This window comes from Stigmatopora nigra, chromosome 18 (assembly GCF_051989575.1).
Source record: "Stigmatopora nigra isolate UIUO_SnigA chromosome 18, RoL_Snig_1.1, whole genome shotgun sequence".
NCBI classification, from domain to species: Eukaryota; Metazoa; Chordata; class Actinopteri; order Syngnathiformes; family Syngnathidae; genus Stigmatopora; species Stigmatopora nigra.
The window spans coordinates 12067623-12082955 of NC_135525.1; the positions used below are offsets into that span (position 1 = coordinate 12067623).

Consider the following 15333-nt stretch of genomic DNA (forward strand, 5'->3'; position numbering starts at 1 on the left):
TCTTTTCTTGCACCCACTGTATGCCATCACTAGGCTTTGCTCCCAGTAAATTTATGGCCGCTAACATCTGGCTAGCTTGCAAGACTCCAACGGCCGCTAGCATCCGGCTGGCTAGCTTGCTAGGCTCCAATGGTCGCTTTCCCGAAGCGGCCGACCGCTCATCCTAACCGTTAACGATCGTTTGATTCACATCTGTCCGTCGGCGTGGTCTTTTTTGACTTTATTCTGTCCGCTGGCCCCGCGAATATAACCCCAGCGGTCACGTGACCTCGCCTGTCAACAGGAGGAAAAGAACCAGGAGCAAAGTTCGCCCCCAGCCCGCTCGCCCGCCCTCCACCTCAACTCATGTGCAAGCGAAAGTGAAACCAAAAAGGAGGAAGCGAAGGAAGACGTCGCGGGTCGGGTGAGTGACCAACGTGCCAAGCGACATTTTTTTTTCTTCTTCCTGACATGACAGCAAAGAGATCGTTTGTATGTTTGCAATGTCGGCATTTCACCTCCCCAAGTTCCGTTGACCGGGGGGAGGGGGGGGTGTGGCTTCGAAGATTGTGGGTCGCTAGCTCGTCGATATTTGCAAACGTCTTCTTTGACTTTGGAAAACAAACGTCCGCATTTCACTCATTTTGCCAGCCGAGGCGAGGCCACGGGCCAATGTTTTTGCTCTCCACTTGTTTCGATAAACAAATTGAAGGGCTGCCGTCGTGCCTTCTGACTTCCTCGTCACGTTCTCGCGTCGTCCAATCCCATCGAACGAAGGAGGCCGCGGGTGGGCGGGCGGGCGTGCCTCGTACCGTGACCATCTCGCAACGATATTCAGCATTCAATTCAATTTCCCTTCCGCTTCTCCAAAGATTAGGCTCGCGGGGGGTGCTTGAGTCTATCCCAGCCAACCACGGGCAGTGCACCGTCGGGTGGTTCGGCACCGTTAAATTCACGTGAACCTGGGACGTCCCGTCTTCTTTTGTGGTCTGCCCTTTGCCCGAACGGACGCGTGGCGCCATCGGCCCACGGGCAGACGGCGATGATGTCTGTGGTATTTGGGGGCTAGTGGTGTGCTTTGGTTTGCAGGCGTGGGCCATGTCTGGGTGGATTGCGCTTTTCTTTTTGCCGGCGTTGCTGCCGTTGCTGCCGTTGCTGCCACTGCTGGCGTTGCCCGATGGCCTCTTGGCGCAGACCTTGTGGTGGCTTCCGCTGGCGGGACTGTGCTTGGCTCTGGCCGGCCTCTTCCGGGAGGCGGCGGCGGCGGACGCCGGCGCGGACGTGGGCACGACGCTGGCCAGGCTGCTCGGCTACCTGCGACCCGACGGCCCCTTCCTCTTGTCCGGCGTGGCCTTCATCGTCCTCGCCGTGGCGTGTGAGTGGCGTCTCTCTCGGGTCGAAGCTTGTCGTTGCGCGGAACGGAATTGGACGTCATTGGCGCTCGGCCACGGGATAATCAAAAGCATTTTTCCATTTTTTTCAGGCGACACGTCGATGGCGCCGCTGCAGGGCACCCTGACGGACCTTCTCCGAGGCGGAGCGCCGGGCTCCGACTTCTACTCGGCGATGGGGCGGCTGGCGGCCGTCTCGGCGGGAAGGTAGGAGATGGCGTCATCCCCCCGCCCCGCCTCGGTCCACCCTAGTGAGCCGTCGCCCGCTTTTGGCAGCTGCCTCTTCTCGGGCCTGAGGTCGGGATGCTTCAAGATCTCGCACGCTCGACTGAACAAGCGTCTGCAGGTGGCGCTGTTCCGCTCGTTGCTGAACCAGGAAGTGGCCTTTTTCCAGGAGAACGATTCAGGTGAGCCCCACCCACGCCTTCGGGCCCCCCGCGGCCGACCGGCTGAGCCGTGGCCGAACCGCAGGGAGCCTCTCGTCGCGCCTGCACGCCGACGTGGACCGCACGGGCTTGACGGTGGCCCTCAACGCCAACGCCGTGACGCGTAGCTCGCTCAAGGCGCTCCTGATGCTGGCGTCCATGATGCGTCTCTCGCCTCCGCTGGCGGCGCTGGCGTGCGCCGAGACGGCCCTGCTGGCCGCTCTGCAGAGACGGCAGGTGGTCTGCGACAAGGTGGGTCCGTCACGAGTGACACGAGTCGGCGACGCCAGTCGACGGCGCCGGGATCCCCGCAGGAATGCAAAGAGCAGAGGCAGGACGTCCTGGCGCGCCTCCGGAAGATGTGCCATCAGTCCACGGGCGGGATACGCCTGGTCCGCGGCTTCGCCGGCCGAGGGGACGAAATCCGCAGATTCCAAAGGGAGCTGGAACGTCTGCGGGACGTGAACACGCGAACGGCGCGCCGCCAAGCCGTCCTCGTCCTCCTGCGGAAGGTGAGGCGCCGCCGTGCGGTGAGGGGGGGGGCGTGGCCTTGTTTCCGCCGCCGCCGGAGCCCTCTGGTCTGGTCCAGTTGGGCGGCTTGTGCGCAGAGCTGGCCACGCTGCTGGCGGCGCGCCGGCTGGTGGGCGACGGGCGGCTGAGCGCCGGGACCTTGCTGACTTTCTTGCTCTTCAGGAACCCCATGTCGCACAGTATCAAGGTAAGAAGGAGTGCGTCCTTTCCCTTGGGCGTCCTTTCCGTCCTTGCCTTCACTTCCCTCCCTCCCTTCCGCCAGGAGATCTTTGTGTGCTGCGGCGACACGCTGGCCACCGTGGGCGTCATCTCCAAAGTCTTTGGCTACCTGGACCGCTGGCCCCGCCGCCGCCCCGAAGGCGTCCTGGCTCCCGCCACGCTGCGTGGGAGCGTGGAGTTCAGGAACGTCTCCTTCGCCTACCCGTCGGCCCGGGGGGAACGAGCGGCCTTGAAGGTGAGCGGCCCACGGCCCGGCCACGGCCCGGCGACCTCGGCGCTAAACGCCCATCCCTGACCAAACTTTGGGGCTCAGGACTTGTCCCTGGTGCTGGAGGCGGGCAAGGTGACGGCCCTGGTGGGACCGTCGGGCGGCGGCAAGACTTCCTGCGTGGAGCTCCTCAAGAGACTCTACGAACACCAGCGAGGGGACATCCTGTTGGACGGCCGGCCGCTGCACTCCTACCGGAACGCCTACCTGCAGCGCAAGGTGCCGCCCGCCCGTAGCGTGGTTTTGGTCCCGCCCGATACCATTGGCAGGGCCTGTTTTGTTTCTCTCACGTGCGGCGTACGTCTGGGCGGCGTCATGTTAGTGCCGTGGCTAGCGACTGGCGTGAGCCAAAGCGGACGGCGCTCGTGGAGCAAGCGGGCCAAAAAACGGAGCCGGCAAACTTTGACCAGCGTCGCTCGCTCGCCCGCCGTTTCTTTCAGGTGGTGTCGGTTCCCCAGAACCCCGTCCTGCTGCGCGGCTCTTTGCGCTACAACGTGGCGTACGGCCTGGACGCCCGCCAATGCGACCCGGGACGAGTGCGAGAGGTCGCCCTGAGGATCGGAGCCCGCCACCTCCTGGCCAAGCTGGAGGCGGACGGCCACGCCGGTAAGAAAAGTGGCGGCGCGGAGTGGCCCGCGGGGCTCTCACCGGCTTTGTGTCCGGACCACCGCACGCAGACCAGGCTATCGCGGGCCTCTCGGAGGGCGAGAAGCAGACCCTGGCGCTGCTCCGGGCGCTGGTGCGCCGACCGCGGGTCCTCCTCCTGGACGAGGCCACCAGCCAGATGGACGTCCGCGCCCAACGCACCGTGGGTGGACCGCCGCCGCCGCCAGGAGGGACGACCCGGGCCCGCCGCCGCGAACTCATCCCCCTTTTGGTGCACGCCCGCAGGTGCTGGAGGAGGTGGCGAGCGCCGGCGTCACGGTCTTGATGGTGGCGCACCGTCCGGGCAACGCCGAACGAGCGCACCGCGTCGTCTTGCTGGAGGACGGGGTGGTGGTGGAGGAGGGTACGCACGCGCAGCTCCTGGCCAGGCGGGGGCGGTACCACGCGCTCTACCACCACGGGTCTTGAAGTCGTGGCCCAACATTTGCACCCATGTATGGTCGGATACCTGCAGCCCAGAGGATTCCCTTGGCACAGCTGTCGATCTCTCTCAAATAAATGTTTCCTTAAGCAACCAGAGTCGTTTTGCGCGCCCTCTGCTGGCAGGTTTGAGCTGAGCTGTGATTGGGATCTGTTGCTGTTTTTTTTCTTCTTCTTCTTCCTGGCTAGCTGGCCGTCGTCGTCGTCGTCGGTGTTGTTTTTCTTCTTCTTCTTCTTCCTACTTGGTTGCAGCCATCATGATCTCCAACGTGGCGTCCCAAAGATTCCTCCTGCTCGCCAAGACGCCCGCGCTCCTTCGTGCGTGCACCTGGGGGAGCCGTCGGTGAGTTTTGCACAACTTTTTCCCACAGTCCGCTCGCCGGACGTGCGATTTAGGCGCCCCGCCCGACGTTGGCTGAGGAAACTTGGCACTTGTGGTGCACGCGCGTCATAGAAAGCCTCGGCAAACAATGAGCAAAGTCAGCTCGGGGTGCGCGCTTTGGAAATGGGCAAAACAAGCGCCCTTGTGATGCGGGTGCACCGGGCCTCGCTCCGGCTTCGGTGGCGACCGGTCGTGTTTGGACGGGGAGTCGGGACCGGTCCGTTTTTTCCCTTCTTACCCTAACCGCCACCCGTAGCAAGTGTGGCGTGGCCGCCATAGCGACCCCGGGCCGCTCGGTATGGGCCCGTCTCCGTACCGTAGCGCGTGGGCTTTTTCCCCCGACGGCAGCGCCATCCACGTGGACGCGCCGCCGACGGTGCCCGCGCTGACCACCAGCTACGCCCACGGCACGTCGTCCTTCTCGCTGCTGGACGCCACGGTGGGCGAGGCTCTGACGCGGGCGGCCGAGGCCTGGCCCGACAGGGAGGCCGCCGTCTTTGCGGAGGACGGCGTGAGGAAGACCTTTGGCGACTTTCACCGAGACGTGAGTCCGCCGCCCCCGCCCGGCGCCGCCCGCAACCGACCGACCCGCTCCCACCCGGCCGTGCCCGTTTGCCCCGTGGCCGTAGGTGGAGACGGCGGCCTCGGGCCTGCTGGCGCTGGGCCTGCGAGCGGGTGAGCGCCTGGGCATGTGGGGGCCCAACACCTACCAGTGGCTCCTGTTCCAGTTTGCCACGGCCAAGGCCGGCATCATCATGGTGGGTCCGCCGGCCGGCCGTGCGCGGGTGGCCACGCGTCTCCTGAGCACCTCCCATCCCACCGCCGCAGGTGTCGGTCAACCCGGCCTATCGGCCGGAGGAAGCGGAGTTTGCGCTCAGGAAGGTGAGCAGCGGCGGGCGACCCTCCGTCTGGCGTCTTTCTTCATCGGTCCGTTTCCTTAGGTGGGCTGCAAAGCGCTGGTGTGTCCCACCGCCTTCAAGAGCCAAAACTACTGCGACATGCTGCGCCTGATCTGTCCGGAGATTCCCACCTGCCCGCCCGGAGACATCCGCAGCGCCCGGTAACGCACTTGAATCTGGCTGGCTGGATTTTTTTGGGAGACGAGGGCCTTTCCCAATCAGTGGAGCCCAATGAAAGCTGTTTTTTTTTTTTTTTTTAACGCTAGCAGAAATCTGCCTCTCCCTAGTGGAATAGAGGCATTCCATTTGTTTTTTTTTCACGGACTTTTGACGGGCTCGGCGTGATCGCCGGCCTTTGTCCACGGCAGACTTCCCGACCTTCGCACGGTGATCGTCCTGGACAGCCGGCAGGACGGAATGTTCCACCTGGACGACGTGATGGAGGCGGGCGACGCCCGCTCCCTGCGGCGACTGCACCGGGCGCAAAAGGACATTTCCTGCGAGCTGCCCGTCAACATCCTCTTCACGTCGGTAAGCCGGCGCCCGCCGTTAAAGCGGCGCGCCCTCCCTCCCTCCCTCGCCGATTGAAGGTCCGCCCCCGTCGGCAGGGGACCACGGGCCGGCCCAAAGGCGCCACGCTGACGCATCGCAACGTGGTCAACAATGCCTTTTTCGTGGGCAGGCGCGTGGGCTTCGACTGGCAGGTGAGTCGGGGGAGGAAAGGTGACCCGTTCGCCCACCCGCCCGCCGGCCTGGTCGGCTTTGCTCACCTCGGCGGATGTTTTTTTTGTTGTTGTTGCAGCCCAACACGCGAGTTTGCCTCCCCGTGCCTCTCTACCACTGCTTCGGCTCGGTGGGCGGCGGCGTGTGCATGGCCGTCCACGGCATCTCGCTGATCTTCCCTTCGCGGGCGTATTGCGGCAAGCGCAACCTGGCCGCCATGCAGGACGAGAAGTAAGCGCGCCCGTGGTTTTTCTTCAACATTTCCCCACTCCATTTGTGGCCGGGCCGGACTGTCTAGTAGCCATCATTGTCAGTTACGCTAAATAAGAAAAGCATATAGAGTGTTTGACTTTTGGCTTTAGGGCAGTTTGTTTGCATTGTAGGCTTGCCCCCCCCCCCCCTCCCCTGTGTGAGCCATTGCCGATTGCCCATTTGACTATAGTATTCCCTTGTGCTTTCCCCCGCCCCACTCGCCCAGGTGTATCCAATCGTCTCGTCAAGCCACTTCTGTTTATTTGGGACTTTTTGTGTAGCTTGTTGCTAGCACCAGGGATACAAAGGCCTCTAGCCTGCCTTACCCTGCCTTGCCCTGCCTTGCCCTGCCTTGCCCTGCCTTGCCCTGCCTTGCCCTGCCTTGCCCTGCCTTGCCCTGCCTTGCCCTGCCTTGCCCTGCCTTGCCCTGCCTTGCCCTGCCTTGCCCTGCCTTGCCCTGCCTTGCCCTGCCTTGCCCTGCCTTGCCCTGCCCTGACCCATTTCATCATGTGTGGATCTTTTTGCTTTCAGGTGCACCTTTGTTTACGGGACGCCCACCATGTACGTGGACATGATCGGCCAGCCCGACGTCGCCCAGTACGACCTTTCTTCCGTGCTGGCAGGTGAGGAGAGGCCGTATTTCCTTTTTTCTCTCCCCGCCGCCCGCGTACTATCCCACGCCGTCTTTCCGTCTTGGCTGGCGCAGGCATCGTGGCGGGCTCGCCGTGTCCCCCCGAGCTGGTTCGTGACATCATCTCCGTCTTGGGCATCCAGGATGTGACGGTGAGCCAAAAGCCGTCCACGCAAAAGCTCTTTTAGGCCACGTCGCGTGGCGGACACCGAATCCCGACGTTTACAATTTGTTCACGAGCGGGCGGCCCCTCGCCAAACAAAGAAAGTTGAAAGAAAAGTCCGCCAGGGTGCTCAAGCTTGCTTTAATGGAGCAAAGGAGCAACGGGAGTGACGCTGATGCTACTTGAAGGGAGGGAGGGAGGGACATGGCGTTGTTAGCAAACAAGCGGGGGAGGGGGAATCTTGGGTTGGAGCGGCACGGCGCGGAGGCGGACCCACCTACGCAATCTGTCAGCCGGCCAGTCAGTCGACCGAAAGAAAGTGAGTTGGCGGCCGCTCCGGTCCAGTCGGTCAGTCCTCAGTCATGTCGGACGCGTCGGGCCGAGGAGCCCCGTGGCGAAAGGTTCCGAGCGGGAGCGGCCCGCGTCCGCTCGCTCGCCCCTCCGTCCCCCGTCGACTCGTTCCGGTGGGCCCGGCAGGCGGCCAAGGCCGAGCTGTCCCGGACCCGCCGGCCTCGCTGCGACGGCGGCGAAGCGCACACGGCGTGCGTCGCCCTCCGGCCGTCGCCGTCCATCCACCTGCGCCCAGGCGTGGGTGGAGGGTCAGGGGGCCGCCCGAGTGGCCCGAGCCGGTCGAGCCGCGCCTTGCCCGCGTTGGCATTTACCTGCGCAGCGGCGCCAGCTGGCAGTCGCACGTCCAGGGGTTGTCGGCCAGCGTCAGGTTGCCCACCCGCGACAGGTCCAGGCTCTTGGGCAGCGTACGCAGTTTGTTGCCCTCCAGGTGCAGTGAGGTCAGCGCCGTCACCCCGGCGAACGCCTCGTCCGACATCTGAGACCCGAGGCGTGTCCGTGGTGTCAGGACGGGCGGGGACGGGCACCGAGGGGGGGAGGAAACACACGGGAAGTGGTTAGGGGGGGAGCCAGGGCTTTCCCATCTTCCCTCTGTTAATGGCTACGGATCGGGGCTCAATGGCAGACAATATTCAATTGCATCCATCCAATCATCTTGGAAAGGAATAAGCTCCCGATGACTTGAATGTCAACATGTTTTGATGATATTTTGATGGCCAAGATGGCCACCTCCCCCGAGGCCTTTTACCTCGTCTCTTTGCCGTAACGACAAAGTGGGGGTGGCTCATTTGCGCCGGTGGCAAGTTTGATGCGCGACCTGAAAGGCTCCTCTCAGCCCTTGGTTGGTCAACATCCTGCTGGGCCGGCCCAGCGCCCGGCGCTAAAAGCATCGTGCAGGTGTGACACACGCTGGCTGGAAATTTCCAGGCCAGCAAAGGAAGCGTCTGTACTCTGCTGCTGACAAACACGCCGTGTTTACCCGACGCCAAACAGTCTCCCTGCTGCATTTTTTCTCCCTCCCTCCACCCGGCCAGGATACTTTCCATTGGCTTTGGGCCAAAAGGTATTAAACACGCTAGCCACCTCACGGAGAAGCACTTTTGCGCAGACGAGACTTTTTCGTTTTGGGGCGGAGGCGAGCGCGGCACTGACCTTCTCCAGGCCGGCGCGCTCCAGGCGGAGCGTCTCCAGGTAGCGTCCGAAGCTCTGGAAGGCCCGGTCGGGGACGCTCCCCAGGGGGTTGGCGCCCAGCGCCAGCTCCTCCGCCACCCGCAGGCCGGACAGGGCGGCCGCGGGGAAGGCCGTCAGCCGGTTGGCGTCCAGGCTCAGCGCCGCCAGGTTCTCCACGTCGTCCAGCGAGCCGGCGTCCAGCCGGCTCAGCCGGTTGGCGCTCAGCTGCAGGCGCCGCAGGTCCTTGGCGCCGGCGAAGGTGCCGGCGCGCAGCCGCCGCAGCCGGTTGTGGTCGAGCAGCAGCGCGAAGAGGTTGACCAGCGGCGAGAAGACGCCGCCGGCCAGCTCGCCGATGCTGTTGTGCTCCAGGTGCAGGTAGGTCAGCCGGCCCAGGTCCCGGAAGGCCTCGGGGTGGACGGCCGCGATGCGGTTGTGCGACAGGTACAGGTAGACCAGCCGCTTCAGGCCCCGGAAGGCGCCGGCCGCCAGGCCCCGCAGGCCGCAGCGCTGCATGTGCAGCGACACCAGGCCGCTGCCGCCGCCGCCGCCGCCCTGGCCGAAGGCGCCGGCGGGGACGCCGCCCAGCGGGTTGCGCTGGAGGTCCAGCAGCTGCGCCGAGGCCCCCACGCGCGGGATCTTCTTCAGGCCGGCGCCCTCGCAGACCACGTGACGCAGCCAGCCCTGGCAGCGGCACGCCGACGGGCAGCGGGCGGGGGGCGGCGACGCCCCGACCAGTAGCACGCTCCCCAACAGCAGCAGGCAGCCCGCGCGCCGCATCTCGTCCGAGTGAGCCGCCGGCCCCGGCGGGCGCCCAGAAAAGACGGGGGGGGCGGTCTGGTGAGGGCGCGACTTGGAAGGCCCGGCCTTCTCCGGCGGCCCGCCAGCCCAAAAAAAAAGGGAAAAAAAGTCCAGTGAGGAGGACGTTTGTGTGAGAGCCGTGCGGCTGGATGGACTGGAATGTGCAGTTGACTCGCCAATTGTGACACGGCCCTGGCAAGGCCTCTGACCGCCGTGTGACGCCCGGCAGATCGGCTACGGCACCACGGAGAACGGTCCCGTCACCTTTTGCGGCTCGCCCACGGACGGCCTGCGCCGAAAGTGCCACACGGTGGGCTACGTCATGGACCACACCGAGGTGGGCGGACGGCTCCCGGGACAACACAGTCGCTCGGCACTGCCGCTCGGCACTCCCGCCCGTCCGTTGACCGGCGCCGTGCGCAGGCCAAGATCGTGGACCCGGCCAGCGGACGCACGCTCCCGTTGGGCCGATCGGGCGAGATCCACATCCGGGGCTACTGCGTCATGCCGGGTTACTGGAACGACCCGGAGCAGACCCGCCAGTGCATCGGAAAGGACGGCTGGTACAAAACCGGGTGAGTCTCCCCTCTTCTTCTTCTTCTCACGGCGTACTCGACTGGGTTCCTCTTGTTCTTCAGGGACATGGGCAGCTTGGACGCCTTTGGCTACTGTCGCATCCAAGGTCGCATCAAGGACATGATCATCAGAGGAGGAGAAAATGTCTACCCCGCTGAAATTGAACACTTCCTCCACACCCACCCGAAAATCAAGGAAGTGCAGGTGAGCGCCGAGCCTCTCGGCCTTGCGCTCCACGCCCCGCCTTGACCCGCGCCTTTGGCGTCAGGTGGTGGGCGTGGCGGACGCCCGCATGGGCGAGGAGATTTGCGCCTGCGTCAAAGTCAAGGACGGCGACCAGTTGAGCCAGGACGAGGTCAAGACTTTCTGCAGGGGAAAGGTGAGTCGGCCGGCGCTCGGAAAGGACGGCCGGCATTTGGCCTTTGGCCGCTTTTGTCGCACGTGCCGGAGTCGCGTCCGGCGCCTGCTCCCACCCTTTTCTTTACGTCCCGGCAGATTTCACACTTCAAGATTCCCCGCTACGTCTTGTTGGTGGACGGCTTCCCGCTGACCGTCACCGGAAAGGTGAGCTCCACGGGGGGGGGGGGGTTCGGTTTGCCGACCTGAAAGGCCGCTTCCCGTTTCAGGTCCAGAAACAGACACTGCGGCGAGAGGCGCAGGAACGGCTGGGAATAATGGGCCAGGCCCAGTGAAGGCCTCAACACGGGCCTTTTCCAACCCTTTGGCCTCGTATGCCTGTTGTGTCCAAATAAACGCCAAGCACTGACGTGGTGAGTGATCTGGTCACTCGCCGTCTCACCACCCGTTGGCGCTTCGCTGGGCCGCGTCCCCCGGCGACCGTGACCCGCGTACAAAAGAAGAAGCGGCTGGCGCGGCGCGCTATCAAAATAGAACTTTAATACTGTCAGGCCGAAGACCACCAGGCGCGGGCCCCATCGGCTTCTCTGCCAAAAGAAACGGCGTGCGCATCGGAAAAAAAAGCCCGGGGCGGCTCCCGAACTCAAAGCGCGGGCGCTCCGTCAAAAGACGCCGTAAGCGTCGCCGCCGGACACGGCGAAGGCGGGGTAGGCCTCGAAGGTGGCGTAGGCGGCGGCCCCGTCCTGGCCCAGAGAGACGGCCGGCTTCAGCGCCGAGGCCACGCCCCCCGGCCCGGCCAAGGCGTAACCTGCAAGACGCGCGGCGCTCCGTCACTCCCGTCCGACGTGGCCGGGCGGGTCGGGCGGGCCGGGCTCCGACCCACGCCGCGGGCTACGGACCCTCACGTACCTGGAAAGGCCACGGCGGCCACGGAGGCGTCGGGGGCCGGGCCGGCGTCCTCGCCGCCGCCCACGCCCAGCGTTTGCAGCGTGTGCTCGGCGGCGTGCGCCTTGGCTTCCTCCACGCCGGCGCTCAGCTTGCTCGGGGTGAACGGGAGTCTGCGGAGGAAGCCGGGGACCGCTTTTGAGGTGGAGCGGCTTCCGCCGGCCGGAGGCAACCTTCAACTTACACGTTGGGGTTCTGCGTGGCCAGCGCGGGGACGGTCACCTTGTAGAGGAAGAGTTGGCGGCGGTCGGGACCCGTGGCCGAGTGCAGCTGGTACACCGGCGTCCCCCAGCTGTTCTTCTCGCACAGCTCCTCCAGAACCTGCGCACGTGGCCACGCCGGTCAGCGGCGGGCTGGGCCGGTCCCGCCGTCTCACCTCCTCACCTGAGGCGCCGGCTTGAGGGCGGCGGCCTCGGGCCCCACCGCCGACGGCGTCACGGGCGTCAACTCCATGCCGGGCAGAAGGTCGTACAGCTTGTCGTCGTCGCCGGCGCCGCCGGCGCCGCGCTTGGGGAGCGGGCCCTGGCGGTTGCCTCCGCCGGCGTAGCTAAGGTAGCCCCGCCCGCCCAGCCCCCGGACCCCCGCCGCCCCTACGGGCACACTCGTGTAAACTTCTACAGGAGAAAGCAACCACATCGGGCGCAATCAGCATCAATCACAGGCACGCACGACGGGCGTCTGGTGACGCAAGGAGGGAGGGACGGCCCTTCCCGCCATTCCCCTTGATTCTCCACTCCCGCTGGACGTCCCGACGCCGGCCCTCGCCACGTCCATTCCGGGGCAGGCGAGTGGTCTTTTTAAACCGGTGCCACCATTTGCCCATTGGTTCAATGCCAGCTCGGCCGGACGTCCAGCGGTGGTCGTTTGATTGAGGGTCAGAGGTGGCGTAAAGGCGAGCGCTCACCACGGACCGACGGCGTCCGGATCCAGCCGCGAGCCAGCACCTGACCTTTGGCGGGCGGGAAGCGGAAGTGGGCCGGGGCGGCGCCGTAGGCCGGCGGGGCGTAGAACACCGGTGCCCCCAGGTAGGCCACGGTGGGGTCGTATACCTGCGACCACACAAAAAACACTCTGGAATGAGCGGGTCCAGTCCAGTGGCCGCCAGTCCCGACGCTCCGTCCCCCGCGACCCGACGGAGAGGTGGCGGCCCGCACCTGTCCCAAGGCCATGGCGGCGTAGTCCTCCCGCGGCAGCGCGGCTGTGGCGGCCGTGGCGGCTGCGGCGGCAGCGGCGCGTCCCGCCCGGCCTCCTCGTCCCCCCGTCCCTCTGGTGTAGCGCACGTAGCTGTCCTTGTCCACCGGCTTGGCCAGCGTCACCTCCAGCGCCGAGCCGTCCACGACCTCCACAAGAGAAAAGAGGTGAGAGAGCGGCCGGGTGGTGTGGCGTGCTCCCCCCGAGGCATGTCGGCGGCGTGACCACCTTGCCGTCCAGGGCCTTCATGGCGGCCAGGGCGTCGGCGCGCTGGGCAAAGTGGACAAAGGCGTAATCTCGGATCTTCTTGACGCGCTCCACGGCGCCGGCTCTGACGGCGTCAAACTCTTTGTGAATGCTCTCCTCGCTGGTGTGAAGCATGAGGTTCCTGACGTAGAGGATCTTGACGGCGGCCATGGTGTCCTCGTCCACCTCCACCTCGGGCTCCGCCCAGTCCACGGCGATGGCGTGACCCCACAGCTGGATGCGACCTGAGAGCGGGAAGTAGGGGTCAGGTCTGTTTGCCGTCCGCCCGCCGCCGCCGTCCGCCAACCGCCGCCGCCAACCGCCCAACTTACCCGGCAACAGCTTGCGTCGCGCCATGGCGGCCGCGCGGTGGCTGTCGTACTCCACGAAGGCGAAGCCCCTGTTTTTGTTCTTGTCCGCCGCGCTGGGATAGACGATGACCTCCACGGCGCCCTCCGTCACCTTGCGCATCTCGGCCAGGATCTCCTGGCGCTTCTTGCTCTTGGGGATGCCGCCCACAAAAAGGCGGCAGTTGTCCACGCTGGCGCACACGCCCAGCAGGCGACCGCTCCTGCCGGGCCCAGGGAACGTGACCGAGTGGGCGGGGGGGGGGGTTGGGGGGGCTCTGCTTTTTCCGGGAAGCGGGGCGCCTCACCTGATCTCAAAGTTGTTGAGCTGCTTGGTGGCGGCTCGCGCTTCTTGTTTGTTGGCAAAGGTGACAAAGGCGTACCCGCGGTTGTTGCCGTTGAAGTCCATCATCATCCTCACCTCAAAGACGGTGCCCCACTGGCGCCAGACGGAGGCCGTCAGCGAGGCCCGACCCACCCGACCCACCTTACCTTCTCGCAGAGCGGCACCAGCTCGTCCTCGAATAGATCTCGCGGGAGTTTCCCCACAAAGATTTCGCTCCCTCTCTCCGGAGGGGGTCCGTCCCAGCCGGGCGGGGGGCCGCCGTAGCGCCGCTGCCCGTTCTCCTGTCCCCGTTTTTTGGGGGGAGGGAGGGAGGGCGACGGAAAGTGGTCAGGCGGAGAGCGCCTACGGGCCCACGGGCCGACCCGGTTGGCCGCGCTTACCTGCTGGAGGCGGTACCCCGTCCTCTGCACCAGCGCCCTCAGACCTGCCTCCTTCTGCGCCCCCGCCAGTCCCTCCCCCGCTGCCCTCTGATTGGTTTCCATTGGTTCTGATTGACGGCTGGACAAATCACCCAAATTAGCCGAGCTCACTGGGGGACAAAGTCAGGAGAAGAGGAGAGTTAGCGCTCTGATTGGCCATAAGCTATGGAGGTGACGTGGCCTGGCCTTGGGCTTGAACCCTGACCTAACCCAGAGGATATCCCCGGAAGGCACGGGTGCCCCGGGAAAAGCTTCCCCCTTCACATCCGGCCGTGGCTTCCACGTCTGCTCACCGCGGCTAGCTCGCTAGCTCGCCGCCGGTGTCAAAAGGCCCGGAGTGGAGTGGCGGCGGCGTGGCCGTGTGGCCGTGTATGGCAAACAACGGCGCGGCGATACCGGCGCAAATCCCGCTCTTCCGCCACCGGATGGGACCGCGTGGCCGGGGACAATTCTCTATGGCGCCCCGTGTCCGTGCTTTGCTCAATGGCGCGTCTGTTTGTGTTCCGGCCTCTTCTGTGGCTGTATCTCTCAGCATGTGTTTTGTGCGAAGGACGGCGTCGGGAGGGAGCACGTACGCGCATGGGCCAAAGGTCACCAGAGCCCACCAATCGGCGGCGGCGGCGTGGCGGAGCCTCCGCTGGCCTCGTTTGTTTGGAATGGATAGCAGAGGTGCAAACAAATGGGGGGCTCTTTTCCACAGACGCCAGCCTTTCTACACGGAGCCCCCATTTCTTTTTCTCTTCCCAAAAGCACCCTTGGTGGAAAGCCCGGCACGGTCCGAGCATCGGCGGCGGCGGCGGCGGCGGCGGCCGTTTGTCCGAGCGCCACCCCGTGCGGAGACCTGGCGTGGCCTCTGGGAGACACACGGACGCCCCCCACCGCCCACCCCAACCCTGGCCGCCACGGCCGAGCGCCACGGCGGACGCGCTCAAACGTCTTTCTCTCGGCGGGAGCAAAATGACCATCACTCACCTGAGCAATTTGTGAGATCGCCTCCCTCCACTCAGCGGCGCGTCATTGTGAACGCTGGGCGCGATGGCGTCATATCAAACTCCAAAGGTTGAGCGTCTGGGTGTTAGCTTTACGAGGCGCCATTAATGTTTAACCCGCCGCTATCTGTCAGCGCACACATGTTGTGGCCCACTTGTGGCCCACTTCTTGAGAGAGGGAGGAAGGGAAAGAAAAGACTCTTCTTCTTCTTTCATTGCACTCATCCAGATCCTTGTGGGGATGAGCCCCCGAGTGCCCTTGAGCCAGGGCAATGGTCAAAAAAAAAAGAAGAAAATAATGCAATCCTTGATTTAAAAAGGGGAAATCAGCAAGTATAATGTCCATCTATACTCGTCATTTGAATTTGATCCTAAAACAAAAGGTCGCCACCCGTCATGGGCTTTTTCGGGCCGCACAAAATGATGCGCGGGGGCCACATTCGGCCCCCGGGCCGCCACTTTGACACCACTGCTCTAAACCCAAAGGATGCCACCACGCGGTGACACCACGCAGTGACACACCTGGCCACCTGGTCGACGGCGAACAAGCGAGGCTTCCCATTGGCTGGCACGGCCCGCCACTCTCTTGTGCAAAGCCCCGTCGGCCGGAAGTGGGCGTCCCGGCCGGAAATGAACGTCCCCAACCACAAGT

At 64.8% G+C, this 15333-nt stretch overlaps 4 protein-coding genes across 9 annotated transcripts; 2 read left to right on the forward strand and 2 right to left on the reverse strand.

Moving 5' to 3' along the window:
• Positions 1-36: 36 nt before the first annotated feature.
• LOC144211785 (antigen peptide transporter 2-like) lies at positions 37-4036 on the forward strand. 4 transcript variants are annotated; one of them, XM_077739240.1, is made up of 12 exons: positions 37-403; positions 1069-1354; positions 1463-1577; positions 1647-1777; positions 1842-2047; positions 2110-2307; positions 2385-2513; positions 2589-2780; positions 2859-3032; positions 3254-3419; positions 3496-3621; positions 3705-4036. In XM_077739240.1, exons 2-12 carry the CDS (start codon positions 1078-1080, stop codon positions 4034-4036), a joined length of 2046 nt encoding a protein of 681 aa, XP_077595366.1. In that variant the 5' UTR covers positions 37-403; positions 1069-1077. The 4 variants fall into 4 exon arrangements, with proteins under 4 accessions (XP_077595366.1, XP_077595367.1, XP_077595368.1 ...); XM_077739241.1 differs by having other exon boundaries at positions 2489-2513; positions 3491-3621; XM_077739242.1 differs by having other exon boundaries at positions 3491-3621; positions 3705-3996.
• A 61-nt stretch (positions 4037-4097) lies between these two features.
• On the forward strand, positions 4098-10607 carry LOC144211787 (medium-chain acyl-CoA ligase ACSF2, mitochondrial-like). The gene is made up of 16 exons (XM_077739248.1): positions 4098-4242; positions 4630-4825; positions 4911-5039; positions 5110-5163; positions 5223-5341; positions 5549-5711; positions 5789-5884; positions 5983-6134; positions 6687-6778; positions 6862-6938; positions 9495-9602; positions 9689-9840; positions 9904-10045; positions 10110-10220; positions 10337-10405; positions 10468-10607. The coding sequence occupies exons 1-16, from the start codon at positions 4157-4159 to the stop codon at positions 10531-10533; spliced, it is 1812 nt and encodes a 603-aa protein (XP_077595374.1). The 5' UTR covers positions 4098-4156; the 3' UTR covers positions 10534-10607.
• chad (chondroadherin) lies at positions 7151-9358 on the reverse strand. Its single transcript, XM_077739253.1, has 3 exons — positions 8450-9358; positions 7612-7775; positions 7151-7525 (listed from the first exon to the last, which is right to left on the reverse strand). Exons 1-3 carry the CDS (start codon positions 9242-9244, stop codon positions 7306-7308), a joined length of 1179 nt encoding a protein of 392 aa, XP_077595379.1. The 5' UTR covers positions 9245-9358; the 3' UTR covers positions 7151-7305.
• Positions 10608-10718: 111 nt separating the features above from the next.
• a1cf (apobec1 complementation factor) lies at positions 10719-15332 on the reverse strand. Of its 3 annotated transcripts, none has more exons than XM_077739247.1 (12): positions 14665-15332; positions 13654-13802; positions 13420-13554; positions 13236-13366; positions 12913-13151; positions 12563-12825; positions 12298-12483; positions 12048-12192; positions 11528-11733; positions 11328-11464; positions 11108-11256; positions 10719-11006 (listed from the first exon to the last, which is right to left on the reverse strand). In XM_077739247.1, exons 2-12 carry the CDS (start codon positions 13753-13755, stop codon positions 10861-10863), a joined length of 1839 nt encoding a protein of 612 aa, XP_077595373.1. In that variant the 5' UTR covers positions 13756-13802; positions 14665-15332; the 3' UTR covers positions 10719-10860. The 3 variants fall into 3 exon arrangements, with proteins under 3 accessions (XP_077595373.1, XP_077595371.1, XP_077595372.1); XM_077739245.1 differs by having other exon boundaries at positions 11528-11757; XM_077739246.1 differs by lacking the exon at positions 14665-15332 and adding an exon at positions 13898-13917 and having other exon boundaries at positions 11528-11757.
• Position 15333: the final 1 nt, after the last annotated feature.

Coding starts and splice junctions, on each gene's coding strand:
- LOC144211785 (XM_077739240.1), top strand. CDS start 1,078: ATGTCTGGGTGGATTGCGCTTTTCTTTTTGCCGGCGTTGCTGCCGTTG. Junction 1,355..1,462: donor CATCGTCCTCGCCGTGGCGT/GTGAGTGGCGTC, acceptor CATTTTTTTCAG/GCGACACGTCGATGGCGCCG. Junction 2,781..2,858: donor GGGAACGAGCGGCCTTGAAG/GTGAGCGGCCCA, acceptor TTTGGGGCTCAG/GACTTGTCCCTGGTGCTGGA.
- chad (XM_077739253.1), bottom strand. CDS start 9,244: ATGCGGCGCGCGGGCTGCCTGCTGCTGTTGGGGAGCGTGCTACTGGTC. Junction 7,776..8,449: donor AGCGCGCCGGCCTGGAGAAG/GTCAGTGCCGCG, acceptor CTCGGGTCTCAG/ATGTCGGACGAGGCGTTCGC. Junction 7,526..7,611: donor CAGCTGGCGCCGCTGCGCAG/GTAAATGCCAAC, acceptor GCCTGGGCGCAG/GTGGATGGACGGCGACGGCC.
- LOC144211787 (XM_077739248.1), top strand. CDS start 4,157: ATGATCTCCAACGTGGCGTCCCAAAGATTCCTCCTGCTCGCCAAGACG. Junction 6,779..6,861: donor CCTTTCTTCCGTGCTGGCAG/GTGAGGAGAGGC, acceptor TGGCTGGCGCAG/GCATCGTGGCGGGCTCGCCG. Junction 10,221..10,336: donor AGACTTTCTGCAGGGGAAAG/GTGAGTCGGCCG, acceptor ACGTCCCGGCAG/ATTTCACACTTCAAGATTCC.
- a1cf (XM_077739245.1), bottom strand. CDS start 13,755: ATGGAAACCAATCAGAGGGCAGCGGGGGAGGGACTGGCGGGGGCGCAG. Junction 12,484..12,562: donor TGAAGGCCCTGGACGGCAAG/GTGGTCACGCCG, acceptor TCTCTTGTGGAG/GTCGTGGACGGCTCGGCGCT. Junction 11,758..12,047: donor CCGGACGCCGTCGGTCCGTG/GTGAGCGCTCGC, acceptor TTTCTCCTGTAG/AAGTTTACACGAGTGTGCCC.